This window comes from Leucoraja erinacea, chromosome 4 (genome assembly GCF_028641065.1).
Source record: "Leucoraja erinacea ecotype New England chromosome 4, Leri_hhj_1, whole genome shotgun sequence".
Classification (NCBI taxonomy): domain Eukaryota; kingdom Metazoa; phylum Chordata; class Chondrichthyes; order Rajiformes; family Rajidae; genus Leucoraja; species Leucoraja erinaceus.
In genome coordinates, this window is record NC_073380.1 from 68,476,294 (window position 1) to 68,492,132 (window position 15,839).

Genomic DNA, 15,839 nt, shown 5'->3' on the forward strand with positions numbered 1-15,839 from the left:
GCCTGTGTTGAAGCATGCGAGCGGGCGGACTGATGGAGCATGCGCTATGGGGGTGGTGAAGACGGCCCGGGCGGTGTGCAAGGCAGTGCTGCTCCCCACCAACATCAGCATGATGATCCAGAAATGTATGATTGCCGAGATGGACTCACTGAGCGGCCACACAGCGAGCCCGCAGCGGGTCCCAAAGCGGCTCCAGCTCCAGCCGTGGGCAGCTCTGGAAGGGGGGGGTGAGTTAGGGTTAGGCATTTTCCTCAGTGGAAGATGCCTTCGCCTTCCCCCAGCCTGGCACTGCCCCAGTCCCAATATGGCCGTGGCCCCCAATCTGCCCACTGGCAGTCAGTGGGGATCAGTAAACGGGGGAACGCACAGGATCTGCCCTCACCCATTAATTGGGCGGGTTCAGGAGTAGGTGAAACCCGGGACCTCTGTGGCAGTCTCACTCAACAAACACACTCACAATTATATTCATTATATTATTTTTATATAATATAATTATATATAATAACATACAACTCCAGTCATATTTACAAGTCATATGATATAATAATATATTGTTTAAATAGACCGCAGCACAGACTTAGGCTCCCCATCAAGTAATATGAGCATTGAGCACTAGATGCCGCTTACTTTTTCAATCTAATTTTCTAGCTTAATTAATTAGTGTGCAACTTTTGACACTGACGAGTTATGATTTCCTTCTCAATTATATTTTATCTAAATCTGTGCCAAATTTCAAGTAGATACCGGACATGGTTCACAAAAGTTAAATTCTACACAGATTTTCGATGCTCGGCTCACAGCCTAATCCTGAATTCTGATAATGTTGGATCTCCCATCCTTATCGGTCTGATTTTCCTATTTAAATGATTTAATCAGGACCAGGTTCTGTATTATTGTACCAAGTGGTGAAGTGACTAACAACATTATTGGGGATCACTTGAATCGATATGTAACCAATTTCCTTACATAGTAAGTGAGTGTGGAGATGAATGGAGTTGATGATAGTTCAGCTCGGAAGAACATAGATGGGTGAGGTGTATTAGAAAAGGACAAGGAAAGACAAGCACAGCATAATAATGGATGTAAACCAAGATAACTGGCAGAAAAGTCAGAAAGCAGGTACGTAAAGATTTTCAAATGTTTGTTGAATTGATCCGTTATGGTTTAAATATTATAATGGAATTGCAGCTGCTGATTTATACCAGAGATAGACATAAAATGCTAGAGTAACTCAGCGGGTTTGTGCAGCATTCTTGGAGGAAATGGATTGGTGATGCTTTGGGTCGGTACTACTTTTCAGGTCCAAAGAAGGGTCCCGACCCGAAAAGTCACCGATCCATTTTCTCCAGAGATGCTGCTGATATTCCAAACTTTTGTGTCTATCTCAGGGTTTATATATTTAATTTTCTCAAAATGTGGATTACTCTATGTACCTGTTTATACCTGTAAAATCCTAAAATATAATTGGAGCAATTCATTTTTAATCTCTGGAGAATATGAAACGTGGAGTTCTTAGCAAACTATCAGGTGTGCGAAACTATAGCTATGATGTCAAATGCATAATTGGTTTATTTCCAGTAGAACTGATAATGTCAGCGGGGTTATTGAATGTTGGATATTGATAAGATATGGAGATTATTTCCTCTGGTTCGGGATTTAGTGCCGAGGAATCTGCAATTTATTGTTGTCATGAGAGTGCGAGCAAAAATGATAGAGATACTTCTTTTGCAACAGATTGTTGGAGCATTTACTTTGTTACCCTGTAAGAAGCTCACCAATGTACTATTTTAAACCAAAACTTTGATACAATGGGTGGCACAGTGGTGTGGTGGTAGATTTGCTGCTTAACAGCACCAGTGATCTGGGTTTGATCCTGATTATGGGTGCTGGCTGTGCGGAGTTTGTACGTTCTCCCTGTGACCGCGTGGGTTTTCTCCGGGTGCTCCGTTTCTTCCCACACTCCAAAGATGACAGATTTGTGGTATAAGTGGGTGCTGTAAATTGTAAATTGTTGCAAGTGTGTAGGATAGTGCTGGTGTATAGGGCAAACGCTGGTCAGCGCGGACTCGGTGGACCAAAGGGACTATTTCCACGCTGTATCTCTCGTGCTGTTTAAAGAGAGTAGGACAATGGATTTCAATATAAATTACACCAGCAGAAAGCTTGTAAAGACATGATGGAATAAATAGTATTTCTGCAAACATAGGTAGGGCTATACTACTGTAGATTGGCTATTGCATGCTAGCCAATCCTGGTGTTTGTTAGTGGTAGCTCCGCCTAGTACGTGCTTTATAATCCGACGTATACCTGGAGTAACTCAATCTATGGAACATTGCACGGGATCCCATACTGGGTTCTTCTGCCCAATGACTGATGTCTCGCCAAACCCGTGCTACCCTGCCTGTCTCCCAGCAGCTATTGCAGCCATAAGTTTGTTCCCCGCCTGCGGTTCAGAAACAACTGCAAATGAAACGTGGCACGCAGAAGCGGTTCTTCGACAAATCCAGCAAACCACTTGAACCACTTGCACGTGGACAAGTGGTTAATCTGCAAACCGACAAGGGCCATGCACGCCTAGGACACATCCATGGCCCTTCTAAAGAACCATGTTCATATCTGGTGGATGTGGACGCAACCGTCAACAGATCCTTCCTGTGAAGGAACCGGGTCCTGCGACTCCCTATCCTGATGCACCACTCCTCGTGCTCACTCCCACAGTCGATCCTATTTCCTCACCTCCTACTGTCGTTTGGCGCCTGGCTCGCCTGTTTCATCTCCCACTGTGCCTATCGGGTCACCGGTTGTTCTCCCACTCCTCTTCCCGGTCTTTTCTCCCGCGAAAGGAGGTGAGGTGGTCTTCTACCACATGAGGGCCGGACGGGTTTGTAGGTCTCCCGTTAGATATTGTTTTTGTTAGTGGTAGCTCCGCCTAGTACATGCTTTATATTATCAAGACTTTGCATTACGCCAGTCAGTAGATGTGGCAGCTCGGAGCTGTAACGTACTGCAGATCCTATGCTGTAAATGATTCAATAAATATGTTGTATCTTAATGTGTGTTCGGGTCACATCATTACAACTACTATTCCTCACATTGCACTCATGCTTCCATGGAACCCCACAGTACCTAACCACAAACATTAAATGGCATAACATTGGCTGTTCTTTTTATTTAACCAGGCAAGAGAAAGAGGAGTTGAGAAATGAATTGAATTTGGCAAAACAACATCAGGAAATCCTAATCCACCATCAAGACAGCCAAAAGACAGAGATAGAACTAGGAAATGCCAAGGAGCAGATCCAAGCTCTGCAGCAACAGGTAAGCAATTTTCATATCTGATTGTGATATGCTTGCTCTTCAAAGAAAATAGTCCATACAAATAAACATGAGAACATCTATTTATGTAGACATATTCCTTGGTCAGGCAGATTTTTTGATGTTATCAGGTTTTGATGTTTTTGATGTTGAGCAATTTCTTTCCCTTCAGAAAAGTTTAGAACAGTAAATTAGCTAATTAATGAATGGGGATCTAAATAACAATATATCAGTATATATTAATGATAGATTAAAAGGTATGAATTTTTATGCAAGATAGTTTTCGTAGCAGAAAACATGTGGATTCCATATAGGTTATGAAATCAATAAAGACCCAGAAAGTGACAGATCATGCTGAGACAGTCAACGTGAAGTTCTGAAGAAAGGTGCACTGGTGGAACTCAGTGGGTCAAGCAACATCTGGGAGGGAATGGACATGTGACATTTCAGGTCAGGAGCCTTCTTCAGACTGCTTGTAGTAGGGGGAAGAAAGCTGGAAAAGTGAGGTGGGAGCAGGAAAAAACCTGGTACGTGATGTGTGAATACAAGTGAGGGGGGTTGAATTGGTGGTGTCAGTGACAAAGGCTCACGGTGAAAAGGAGACAAAGGGGTTTCAGATATTGAGAGAAGACAGTGAAAGGTAAAGCCATAGAGAGGCATATAGGTGGAAGGGGTCAGAAGGCAGAGGAGAGAGGGGAAATAAAAGGGAAATGAGGGATGGGACGGGAGTAGTACATGAAGGAAGGAAAGGAGCAGGGTGACTCGAGGGATGGGAGATTATGGGAGAAATGGATGCACACTGAGGCGGGGGGGCACATAAAAGAGAGAAGGGGTAAGGGAATATAATTTGAACTAGGAGAATTTAATGATCATACTGTTGGGATGTAAACCACTCAAGCACAAATCTTATATTCATCTATTTATTCTTCCTACATTCTCACTAACTTCTCCCAGATTCTAATACTTAACTACTATTTATATTGGAAATTCACACTGTCCAATTAATCAATCAACTTTAGCATGTGGGATGAAGCTGGATAACTCGGGGAAAGTCCGCATGGTCACAAGGAGAACATGCAAACTCTACAAAGGCAGCACCCAACATCACGATTTAACCTGGGTCTCTGGGGCTGCGAGGCAGTGGTTCTACTGGCTGTGTCACCATCTCATCCATTCCTTATATGATTATCAGAATGTGCATGTAGTTCTGGAACAACGCAATTGAAAGGTGGTCATTCTTAAATATTCAGTAGAGATTCATGAAAATTATATAAGCAATGAAATTAAAAAGATAGCCTCCAAAATATCTACAGAACAGAGCTGATTAAACAAGGTTCAATTGAAAGCATATATGAACAGGAATCATATTATTCTGTAACAATGTGAATAAAACTATGGAGCTGTACAACTCAGAAACATGCCCTTAAGCCCAACTCGTCCATGACAGTTAAAGTGTTTGCCTAAACTAATCCCAACTGCCTGCATTTGCTCCATATCTCCCTAAACTATTTCTTACCATGTACCTATCCAAATGCCTTTTAGGCATTATAATTGTACCTGCCTCCACAGCATCCTCTGGTACCTCGTTCCATATACCCACTACCCAAAGGTTGCTCATTACGTCTCTTTTAAATATTACCCCTCTCATCATAAATCTGTGCCTTCTAGTTTTAGACGGCCCCATTCTGAACAGAAGTACTGTCCATCAACCTTTTCTATACCTCCCATGATTTCATATTCCTCTATCACCTTCTATGCTCCAGAGAAAAACAAAAAACTGTTTATCCAGCTTCCCCTAATAACTCGAGCGATCAGTTGTGGTAGCACCCGTGTGAGTCTTTTCTGCACCTAATCCAGTTTAATAACACCTTTCCTGTAACTGTGCGACTAGAACAGGGCACCATACTCCAAGTGTGGTCTATCCACCAAGTTGTATGGTTGAAACATGATGTCCCAACTCCGGTACTCAATGTCCTGACCAGTGAAGGAAGCTTGCCAAATACCTTCTGTCTGTGTTGCCACTTTCAGAAAACGATTACCGTACTTATACCCTCAGAGCTATCTGTTTTACAACAATCTCTAGGAACCTAACATTTACTGTGTATGTCTTGTCCCATTTTAACTTATCAAATACCAACACCTAATGTAGCACGTGAACGAATAAAATGAAATCGAAAACCCAATTTAATTTAATTTTTTTTTAAATCACTGGACCAAGAAGCAAAGTAATTGTAAAGTAATATAAAACTATTTTTAAACTTTAAAAAAAATACGAGTGACATAAGAGAAGAGTGCAAATATTAAGGAAATCAAGGTTAACCTCAGAATATTACCTATTTCAATGACAACTGACTATAAAGTATTGTAAATGCAGCAGGACCAGAAATATGAAAGAAATATGAAAGAAGATATACTTGGAAGGGATGAAAATATGAAAAGAAAAGCTGAAGAAAAAAGAATAGTGGCTTACACACTGTAACACAGAACCACTTACACAGAAGTTCCATCTACGAATATTACAAATGGAATCTCAATCTATAGAAATCTGAAACTGGCCTTGCAGTAAATTAATTGTACAGGAAATAAGCATCACACTTTCACTTATTATGCCTCAAATTCATAAAGGGCCTGTCCCACTTGGGCAACCTAATCCGTGAGTTCTGGCGAGTTTGCCCTCGACTCATACTCGCAGCATGGGCGACACGAGGACGTACGAGGTCTTCGTAACTCTCCTTCATGCTCGAGAGTGGTCTCCGCGTACTCGAAGCCTCAGCTAGGTCGCGGCGTGTTTTTCAATATGTTAAAAAATGCCTGCGAGTAAAGAAAGGTCGCCATGGAAAAAAATCAATACTTTTTTTTACTCGTTGGTTTAGTCATAGTAGGTCGGCATGTTAGTCGTAGGTAATTGAGGGGAGTCGTAGATAGTCATTTTAATAGTCGAAGGGAGGTCAAAGGAGGTCGTCTTCATTCTCCACTATTCGGTGTCCACTTTTCCTGAAGTTAGTCGAAGCTAGTCGAAGCTGGTCTTCAACATAGTCGAAGGAGGTGGAAGGAGGCCCTCTACATAGTTGAAGGAGGTCTTCAACATGACAGTTTTTCAAACTCTTCTAAACTCGCCAATTAGGTCGCCCAAGTGGGACAGCCCCTTAAGCTTTACAATCTTTGGGTGCACAATATACCCATTAAGGTGAGTTATAGAATGGAATGAGTCTGTCCTCACCAGTTTTGAATCTGTGTTTATTTGGTTTTTTATCAGCAGTGAAAGAATTTGTGAGATTATTCTCTGAGTTGTATTTAATGCATTTCTTGATTTTTATAATTTTGTTCCACACTGAGAGCACTTGCAAATCTTTCTATGATTAAATGCCCTTTCAGTACTCCCTGGTCCCATCCATAATGGGGCCAATGTTCCAAGATTTATTTTTCAATGATTCCAGATCACAAGATCTCTCTTCCACTAACCTAATAAAATGCATTCATATTTCTTAAAGCTTCTCTCTCCACAACTCATGAAACCCTGAAATCCTTCAGCTACTTTAAAACTTTAAGAAACCTTTCTAAAAATATTGCCTTATCTTGACATGTTATGGGTCAGTCTTACACCAGTATAGATTAAGATATGTTCAACTCATGATAGTTCCTTTGGAGTTGTGCAAAGACATATCCAAGTCCACAAATATATCAATATCCTCATCAGCCTAATTGATTGTACCAATAAAATCCTTGATAACTTATCTTTGCTAAGGACAAACTGCACCCCCTCCACATACACCTGGATCTCCTGCCATCAGGCAAGAGATATCGAAGTATCAAAGCCCGGACTACAAGACTGCTAAACAGCTTCCTACCACAGGCTGTGAGGCTGCTAAACAGTCACTCTGTACTCACAGTCACTTGATTCTGCGGCTGGCACGGACACTTTAATAACTGGCACTGGCCTCTTTAATAACTGGCACTGGCCACTCAAATCAGCTGCCCCGGACATTTTTATGATTGGTTTATTGTATTTTAACGTTGTGTTTTACCTGCTTTTAACTATTTATTTATACTGTTCCATCAGGGACTGAATTGTTTTGAGTGTTATTATGTGTGAAACGTTTTAAATTTCATGTGCGATGCTCCGCTATTCCCTGGGAAACGTCTTTTCATTTTACACTGTACAACTGTTGCTTGCAAGATGACAATAAAGGTTGATTGATTGATTGATTTCTTAATGTTAGCCTTAACATTAGCTGCTCCTTTTTAAAGCATATGGATCGTGCATTGCCCACCATCCAGTGCTCTGATATCAATATCAATATTGCAACTCTGTGTCCTCCCTTTGCTAGATTTGAGAAATAAAACCTGTTTCTATTCGCATCTGATTTAATTACTAAATTACGGCAGTTTAAAGTGACGGTCAAAAAATATAACGAGATGGGAGATAAAATACTTTTACGCAGAGCGGTTGTAATCTTAAACTCAGTGACTGTCGCGGTGGTGGAAAGAGTCATTCAGGGTTTTTCTGAACAGAATTGTTTGGGTGTTGTAAGAAAATCATTTTGAGAAGTGGAATAGAAGGTATTGCTGTTTAACGAGGCAACACAGCCTCATTAAGCCAATGGCCACCCTTGTTCTTTGCCCTACTGATTCTATGATTCCAACTGATTTTGCAAATCTCCTGCAAAACTGTGCTTACAGAGATCTTTCATGTGTTCAGGCGCATGAGGGCAGCTCACATACACATAAGTGGCAGCACAAGGGTGATTCAAAATGAGGTGCCTTTAAAGTGTGACTGCACTTGCTAGGCATTGTTCCTTTGATGGTACTCCTCCAGAAATTGCGAATAAAGATGTGTACCCATAGGGATTCCATTGACAGCATCAGCTCTGCATAATATCACAGAGAGAAGTAGCAGTACAGGTTTAATTAGCTGTCAGGAAGAGATCTCCAAATTCTTCTAATCATCAACAGTTTCAAAATAGTCAGTCGCTGAGAGTCAGCATTGTATATTTAACAATGGGCATCTCAATGACGTTAACAAAGCTCTCTCAGACTATTTTGATTATATAGTGATTTCTTAAGCTTCCCTGCGAAATGCTTGACTTTTCTTGGCAAACTGCTCATACAGCTTTAAATCCAGAGGGGATTTAAATCCAGAGATACATCCACTGGATCTGCATGGCTTATTCCCGAAACATGCATTGTCCATCTGCCCAAGGTCCACCCTCTGATTAGTTTCCATTGGTATGATTTTTCATGATTGGTTGACTATTCTCAGAATCATTCTCCTATGGAGGAATAAAACCACCTGCTGGGTATCTTTGTACCATTCTGAGTGCCTAAATGTAGCTACCATCAGTGCTGCTACTGTTACCCCAAAACAACTCATGCTGGTTTCCATGGTCATATTTTTTTTATACAAATGCATCCAGAATTTCTGCATAATCTATATAAATTCATGGAAACCATTCCTGAATGTCTACCCTCCTGTTGTAGCACCTCCTGCGTAATTTAAGCATCTCCTCTGTTATTTCCTGGCTGACAAGTTAATGGACTTTGAAAATTCATCAGTATCAATGGCTTTGAGAATCTTCAATGCAAGCTGCTATGGGTGTCTTTCTTTCTACTGTTACAATAGTACCATTTATTGTTTCAAAGCTTTAAATAGCAGAATATGTATTTTATTGTCACAAGTGTCATTTGTCTGTTTAGATTTGTAGGTTCATACTATTGAAGAAAGTTACGTGGTTGCCCTCAAAATACGTTTATGAAATTTAAGTTATTTACGAATATACTCCTGTTCCTTGTACAGCAAAAACAATTGTAATCTCTTACCGCCTTCACCATTTGTGTTGTAGGTTCAACACCAAAATGATCTGATAAGGTATTTACGGGATGAGCTTAATGAGGAACAAAACAAATATCAGGAGCAACAAAAGAAACTGGTTAAATTAAACCACCGTAAATCTGAATTGGAGGCAGAGGTGGATAACCTCAGAATCAAGAAACAAAGTGAAATACAGATGGTAAATAAAACAATCATAATAAATAATTCTTTTGATAAATTGCTCCCAAGCTGTTCTAGACAAGGGCCAATAATTTGTTTTATTTATTATGGAGTTGTGGGCAATGTAGGCAAAGCAGTGTCTATCCATGAATGTGTAAGAAGGAACTGCAGATACTGGTTTACACCAAAGATAAACACAAATGCTGGAGTAACTCAGTAGGTCAGGCAGTATCTCTGAAGAAAAGGAATAGGTGACCTTTTGGGTTGAGACATAGAAACATACAAACATAGAAAATAGGTGCAGGAGTAGGCCATTCGGTCCTTGGAGCCTGCACCGCCATTCAATATGATCATGGCTGATCATCCAACTCAGTATCCTGTACCTCCCTTCTCTCCATACCCCATGATCCCTTTAGCCACAAGGGCCACATCTAACTCCCTCATAAAATATAGCCAATGAACTGGCCTCAACTACCTTCTGTGGCAGAGAATTCCACAGATTCACCACTCTCTGTGTGAAAAAGGTTTTTCTCATCTCGGTCCTAAAAGACTTCCCCCTTATCCTTAAACTGTGACCCCTTGTTCTGGACTTCCCCAACATCGGGAACAATCTTCCTGCATCTAGCCTGTCCAACCCCTTAAGATTTTTGTAAGTTTCTATAAGATCCCCCCTCAATCTTCTAAATTCTAGCGAGTACAAGCCGAGTCTATCCAGAGTCTATCAGACCCGTCTGATCAAGGGTCTCAACAGGAAAGGTCACCTATTCCTTTTCTCCATAGATGCTGCCTGACCCGCTGAGGTACTCCAATATTTTGTGTCCATTCTCTATCCCTGAATGTCCGTTGAGCTGGAGGTCTTGCTAGATTATTTCACAGGACAGGTGAGAATCTGGAGTCACATGTAGGCCTCCTTCTAGCTTCTCGATTCATTCCCTGAACATTCGTGAACCAGATTTTTACATGGTTTTATTTCAAGTTTATTTAATGACTTGCACTTACATTTCCAGCTGTTATGGTGGTATTCAAAATTCATATTTTGGGATTAATATTCCAGGCATCTACAGCCTAGTACAAAACCATAAAATCTATTTCTACAGCCCTTTTCTCAATCTTCCCTGCAGCAAGCTTCTGCTGAAGTGGAACGAACCATCAGAACAAATGAGATGCTATTCAAACTTCCTTGCCTCCACTCCACAAACCGTTCACTCTTTGAGGAAAGAGCATTTGAGGAAAGAGCATTTGAAGATGGACACCCTATAACTGGCACAAAACTAATATTTCAGATCGGTTATCCCATGTTTAAATGTTGATCAAAACTCCCATTTCTCACCTTTAACTGTATGTGTGTTTTGGTTACAGGATGCCAATGTCTACTCTGCTAGCATGACTATTTTCTATCTTTCTCCCACAAATTAAAGCAAGCAATCTTAATCAGTTTGGTGCCTATATTTATTTTATTGCAAATAATTTATAGATATCTTTTGATCACAAATACTCCAGGACTGCCAAATATGTTAGGTCATAATATGTTCTCATTAAAGTAAATAGAATATGTTGGTGCTTCAACAGATGAAGGTGGAAGAGATCTCATATCTGCAAAACAAATATTATAGTATCTGCAAGGAGCTAATGATAGTAAAGTCTCAAGTCAAAGATCTTCAGTTAAAGTTGGCAACCGAGAAGGAAAAGACACGGAGCCATAATGAAGAGGTACATATTAAATTAATTTATTTATCTGAAAGGGAAAATGCATTACAAAAATGACAGAACCGTATATTTATGTACCCATCAGAAACCCTGTTCATCTCAAATCGAGCCGAAATACAGATTTCCGCGACAGCAGTTAAATCATCAAGTTTTTATAACTTTATGAAGAATGGTTCATTTAATAGGAATTAAATATATTCATTGAAACTCAATTATAAACTAAGCTTTTAGGGGAGCAATTTCAACTAGAGCTCCGTCTCACTTAACAATCAGTTACTAATTTATTTTATATCCCTTTGTACTATTAGCAGAAGGTCATTGTTTCTTGCACAAGAAATTGTCAACGGCCAATTATGTTCTCATCTGTAATTGTTTTTTATTTGTTGAAATTTATGCCTGAAGTTTTTACAAGGCAAAGCTTGAAATGACTTACATCATTGTTTTTGCCTGGCTTGCTCCCTGGAATGCATCACTTTTCTATTAGAAAAATCATTAAAAGTTAATGACAGATTTGTTGTGGTCACATGAGATAATTGTGGCAATAAGGATGTTCCTTCTTGCATCCAAAGCTGCACATTTTTCACAACAAATATTTGTCTCTAAAAGTTTCCATGTGAATTGCAACTGAAATTGTACCCTTCAAATTCAGACGGATCCATCCATGATTGCAGATATATCCAAGATGGTCAGTATTTCTCTAATCATCTCCTTTGGAATTGTTAATAAACCCGCTGATTATGGCGGTGCCATTGTTGATGGCAATGCCACCTGCACAGAGTAAAGACAAAATATCAGCACTCTGACTTCGTATGACTGACCCCCTGAACTCAGGCTACATGGCTGAACATGAAGATAATTGGTTGTTGCTTACCTTTACTTCTCCACGGCTCGGTGGCCCCAATACCTGATATACATACAGCTAAATCCTTCCCGTAGTCTACGAACTGGCTGCTCTGATCCCATAGCTTCATTATGTTAATATCCCATGACACTTTTCAATACTCGTGATCAATACTTTGACTTCTTTATAATGAGTTTATAAGTTTCCAATTTCCCAATCCTCTAACTCTTTCGTGATTACATGGACATGTTTCCCTGCACCAATTCCCCCTTCACTTTTAACTTCCACAGTTCTTCCTTCAGTGGTGATCATGCTCACCTCTGCCTGACTGCGCTTGTTTCTGATTCACCCTTTACATATCTCCAACTCTGATGCATTCATTTAGACATTGTCAAATTCATTGCCAGCGCTTGCAATGCGACATCCTCTTTCCTCAGCCAACATCTCGTCTCCACCTGGACAGGCAGAATACTCAACCGAATATGTTCCAGTTTCTGTTCTTCTGTTCCTAATCCTTTTCTTTCCAAAAACCTTCCCTTGACCTCCCCTTGAACCCAGCATTCAACTGATCATGTAATAAAAAGGAACTGCAGATGCTGGTTTATATCAAAGATAGAGACAAAATGCTGGAGTAACTCAGTGGATAAGACAGCATCTCAAGAGAAAATTGATAGGTGACCTTTTGGGTCAGAGCCCTTCTTCAGACTGAACAGATTCAACTGATTCTTCACACTGAACAGAGTTCCTCCAAATACAAGATGTAGCTATGGGCACTTGCATGGGCCCCAGCTATGCCTGCCTCTTTGTGGGGTATGTCGATCAATCCTTGTTCGAGGCGTACCAGGGCCCCATCCCCGACCTCTACCTCCGCTACATCGACGATTGCTTTGGTGCTACCTCCTGCACCCACACACAACTGACTGACTTCAACCGCTTCACCACTGACTTCCATCCGGCACTCAAATACACCTGGACCATTTCCGACACTTCCCTACCATTTTTTGACCTCATTATCTCAATCGCAGGTGATAGACTTCTGACCGACATCCACTATAAACCCACTAACTCCCATGACTATCTAGCCTACACTTCTTCCCACCCATCTTCCTGTAAGGACTCCATCCCCTACTCCCAATTCCTCCGTCTACTCCGCATCTGCTCCCAGGATGAGGTGTTTCACACCAGGGCATCGGAAATGTTTTCATTCTTCAGGGAACGGGTGTTTCCCTCCCTTACTATAGATGAGGCTCTCACCAGGGTCTCTTCAATACCCCATAACACTCTCTCTCCCCATCCCCTCACTCATAACAAGGGCAGAATCCCCCTAGTCCTCACCTTTCACCCCACTAGCCGTCACATACAACAAATAGTCCTCCGTCATTTTCACCACCTCCAAAGTGACCCCACCACTCGCCACATCTTCCCATCTCCCCCCCCCCCCCGACTGCTTTCCACAAAGACCGCTTCCTCCGTAACACCCTGGTCAATTCTTCCCTTCCCTCCCGCACCACCCCCTCCCCGGGCATTTTCCCTTGCAACCGCAAGAGATGCTACACTTGTCGCTTTACCTCCCCCCTTGACTCCATTCAAGGGCCCAAACAGTCGTTCCAGGTGCGACAGAGGTTCACCTGCATCTCTTCCAACCTCATCTATTGCATCTCCTGCTGTAGATGTCAGCTGATCTACATTGGTGAGACCAAGTGTCGGCTTGGCGATAGTTTCGCCGAACTCCTCCGCTCGGTCCGCATTAAACAACCTGATCTCCCGGTGGCTCAGCACTTCAACTCCCCCTCCCATTCCAAATCTTAGCGGCATAAACATTGACTTCTCCAATTTCCGGTAGCCCTTGCTGTCTCCTCCCCTTCTCAGCTTTCCCTCAGCCCTCGGGCTCCTCCTCTTCCTTTCTCCTTTCTTCTGCCCGACCCACCCACCCTACATCAGTCTGAAGAAGGTTTTGGCCCAAAACGTTGTCTATTTCCTTCTTTCCATAGATGCTGCTGCACCCGCTGAGTTTCTCCTGCACTTTTGTCTACGAACAGATTCAACAAATCCTCATCCGCAATTTCTGGCATCACCAGTGTAATGCCTTCTCCTTATCTAAACCCTGCATGACGCTTGTGAGGTTTTTTCAGCATTCTTTTTCTTAAATATCTGGGTGGCACAGTGGCAGAGTTGCTGCCTTACAGCGCCAGAGACCTGGGGTTGATCCTGGGCGCTGTATGTAAGAAGTTTTTATGTTCTCCCTGTGACTGTGTGAGCTTTCACCTGGTGATCTAATTTTCTCCCACACGCCAAAGACGTATAGGTTTGTAGGTTACTTGGCTTCTGTAAATTGTAAATTGGCCCAAGTGTGCTGGTGTTCGGGGTGATAGTTGGTCGATGCAGACTCGGTGAGCCGAAGCGCCTTTTTCCATGCTATATCTCTAAACCCTATCTGTTCTTCTGTTGGTTATGTTTTGTTTACTCTTAAGGGCCTGTCCCACTTACGTGTCCTTGGCACACCAATTACGCGATCTCGTGGTCGCGTTGAGCCACGATGGTCCTGCGAAGGTCGGGCGCGATTTCATGCGTACGCACAGCCGTCTGGAGCGCGTGACGTCATTAGAAGATGGACACAAAACAGGAGTGACTTAGCGGGACCGGCAGCATCTCTGCAGAGAAGCAATGGGTGATGTTTCGGGTCGAGACTCTTCTTCAGTTTGAAAAGAAGGGTCTTGACCCGAAACGTCACTCATTGCTTCTCTCCAGAGGTGCTGCCGGTCCCACTGAGTTACTCCAGCATTTTGTGTCTATCTTCACTTTTCTTGGCCCCGCTCTGGGAGTAGAAGTGGGGGTGGATCCGGACCGCAACGGCCGTGAGCCCCAGGCTGAGTTCGGCGATCGTTTGCCTGCTTCTGCTGCTGTTGAAGGTGAGACGTTGCGTCGCGCCAGGGTCTTGGGCCTGTCCCACTTTGGCCGTCAGTTCCGTGACAGGCCATTGGCACGCGAAGATTTAGTTCACTACAACATTTTCGGAACCCTGCGCGATGTTGCGCACAACTACATACCCCTCCGTGCATCTAAGTGGTTAGGCCCCATGTGGCCATACGATGCCCGTACTCCTCAACCCGACCACGTAATTTGTGTGCCAAGGACACGTAGGTGGGACAGGCCCTTTACTCCTTTGAAGCACCTTGCAATGCTTTGATTGCATTGAGGGGACCATATTAATAAAAATTGTTGTTGCTGTTTGCTAATGATGCAGCCACCAGAACGTCACTTGTGTTGATAACCATAGTTTCCGTCAAGGAATGGGTTGTCTGGTGGAAAGGTGGTTAGGTACGGGAAGCAGCCACGAACTGGAGAAAGATAGCTTTGCGCATTATATCACCAAGTCAAGTTGGTATGTTCACGTTATTGGGTCCCTGAGCGCAAAAAATTGTAGGAACACAATGTACTGATGTTCACATGCTGAAGATACATAACCAAGCAGCACTCATATCCCTGACCTATCTGGTGGTCATGCTTACTCTCCCTCCAAGTTCTTGTTCTGAGCTGCAAATATACTGTAGCTGAGAGCTGCTTCTTTTTGCCTCCCCTTGTGTTTCAATAAGTGGCTGCTAGTTAAGATCAAAATCGTGCCTGCTCAAGGCAGAATGCAAAGTGCTCTCTCCAGAACAAGATCACGTTTGTGGAAGCAATGGACAGTCAGATGAGCTTCTTGATTTCTTAAAGAGACAGGGTCGCCTTGTAAAATATCTTGGCTAATGATTTAAAAGCTAGAACCTTTTCACAGATCGATGAAAACCATGCATACATTAAGTAATCCAGCACAATCTTTGTTATAACAAACAGACCTGAAGGATGTCACTTTAACTAACTGTTCCTTGTTTACTTTTAATATATGTAAATTAAGTTATCCTGTCCTCTTGGGAGTGCTGGATGGCCTAAAGGCATATGTTTTAAGTGCAGTATTTGCATTTGAAAATCATTATTTTTAGTGAGGCC

At 42.2% G+C, this 15,839-nt stretch overlaps 1 protein-coding gene across 7 annotated transcripts in view; it reads left to right on the forward strand.

Annotated features, from left to right (window-relative positions):
• Positions 1–15,839, forward strand: part of LOC129696527 (putative leucine-rich repeat-containing protein DDB_G0290503) — a 402,087-nt gene that overhangs the window by 289,922 nt on the left and 96,326 nt on the right. For 6 of the 7 annotated variants that reach the window (XM_055634522.1, XM_055634523.1, XM_055634521.1 and 3 more), the window contains 3 exons: positions 3,180–3,318; positions 9,156–9,323; positions 10,874–11,014. In XM_055634522.1, coding sequence (XP_055490497.1) covers positions 3,180–3,318; positions 9,156–9,323; positions 10,874–11,014 — 448 coding nt within the window. Of the gene's footprint in view, positions 1–3,179; positions 3,319–9,155; positions 9,324–10,425; positions 10,762–10,873; positions 11,015–15,839 lie in introns of those variants that run through there. The other variant, XM_055634524.1, reaches the window with a different exon arrangement.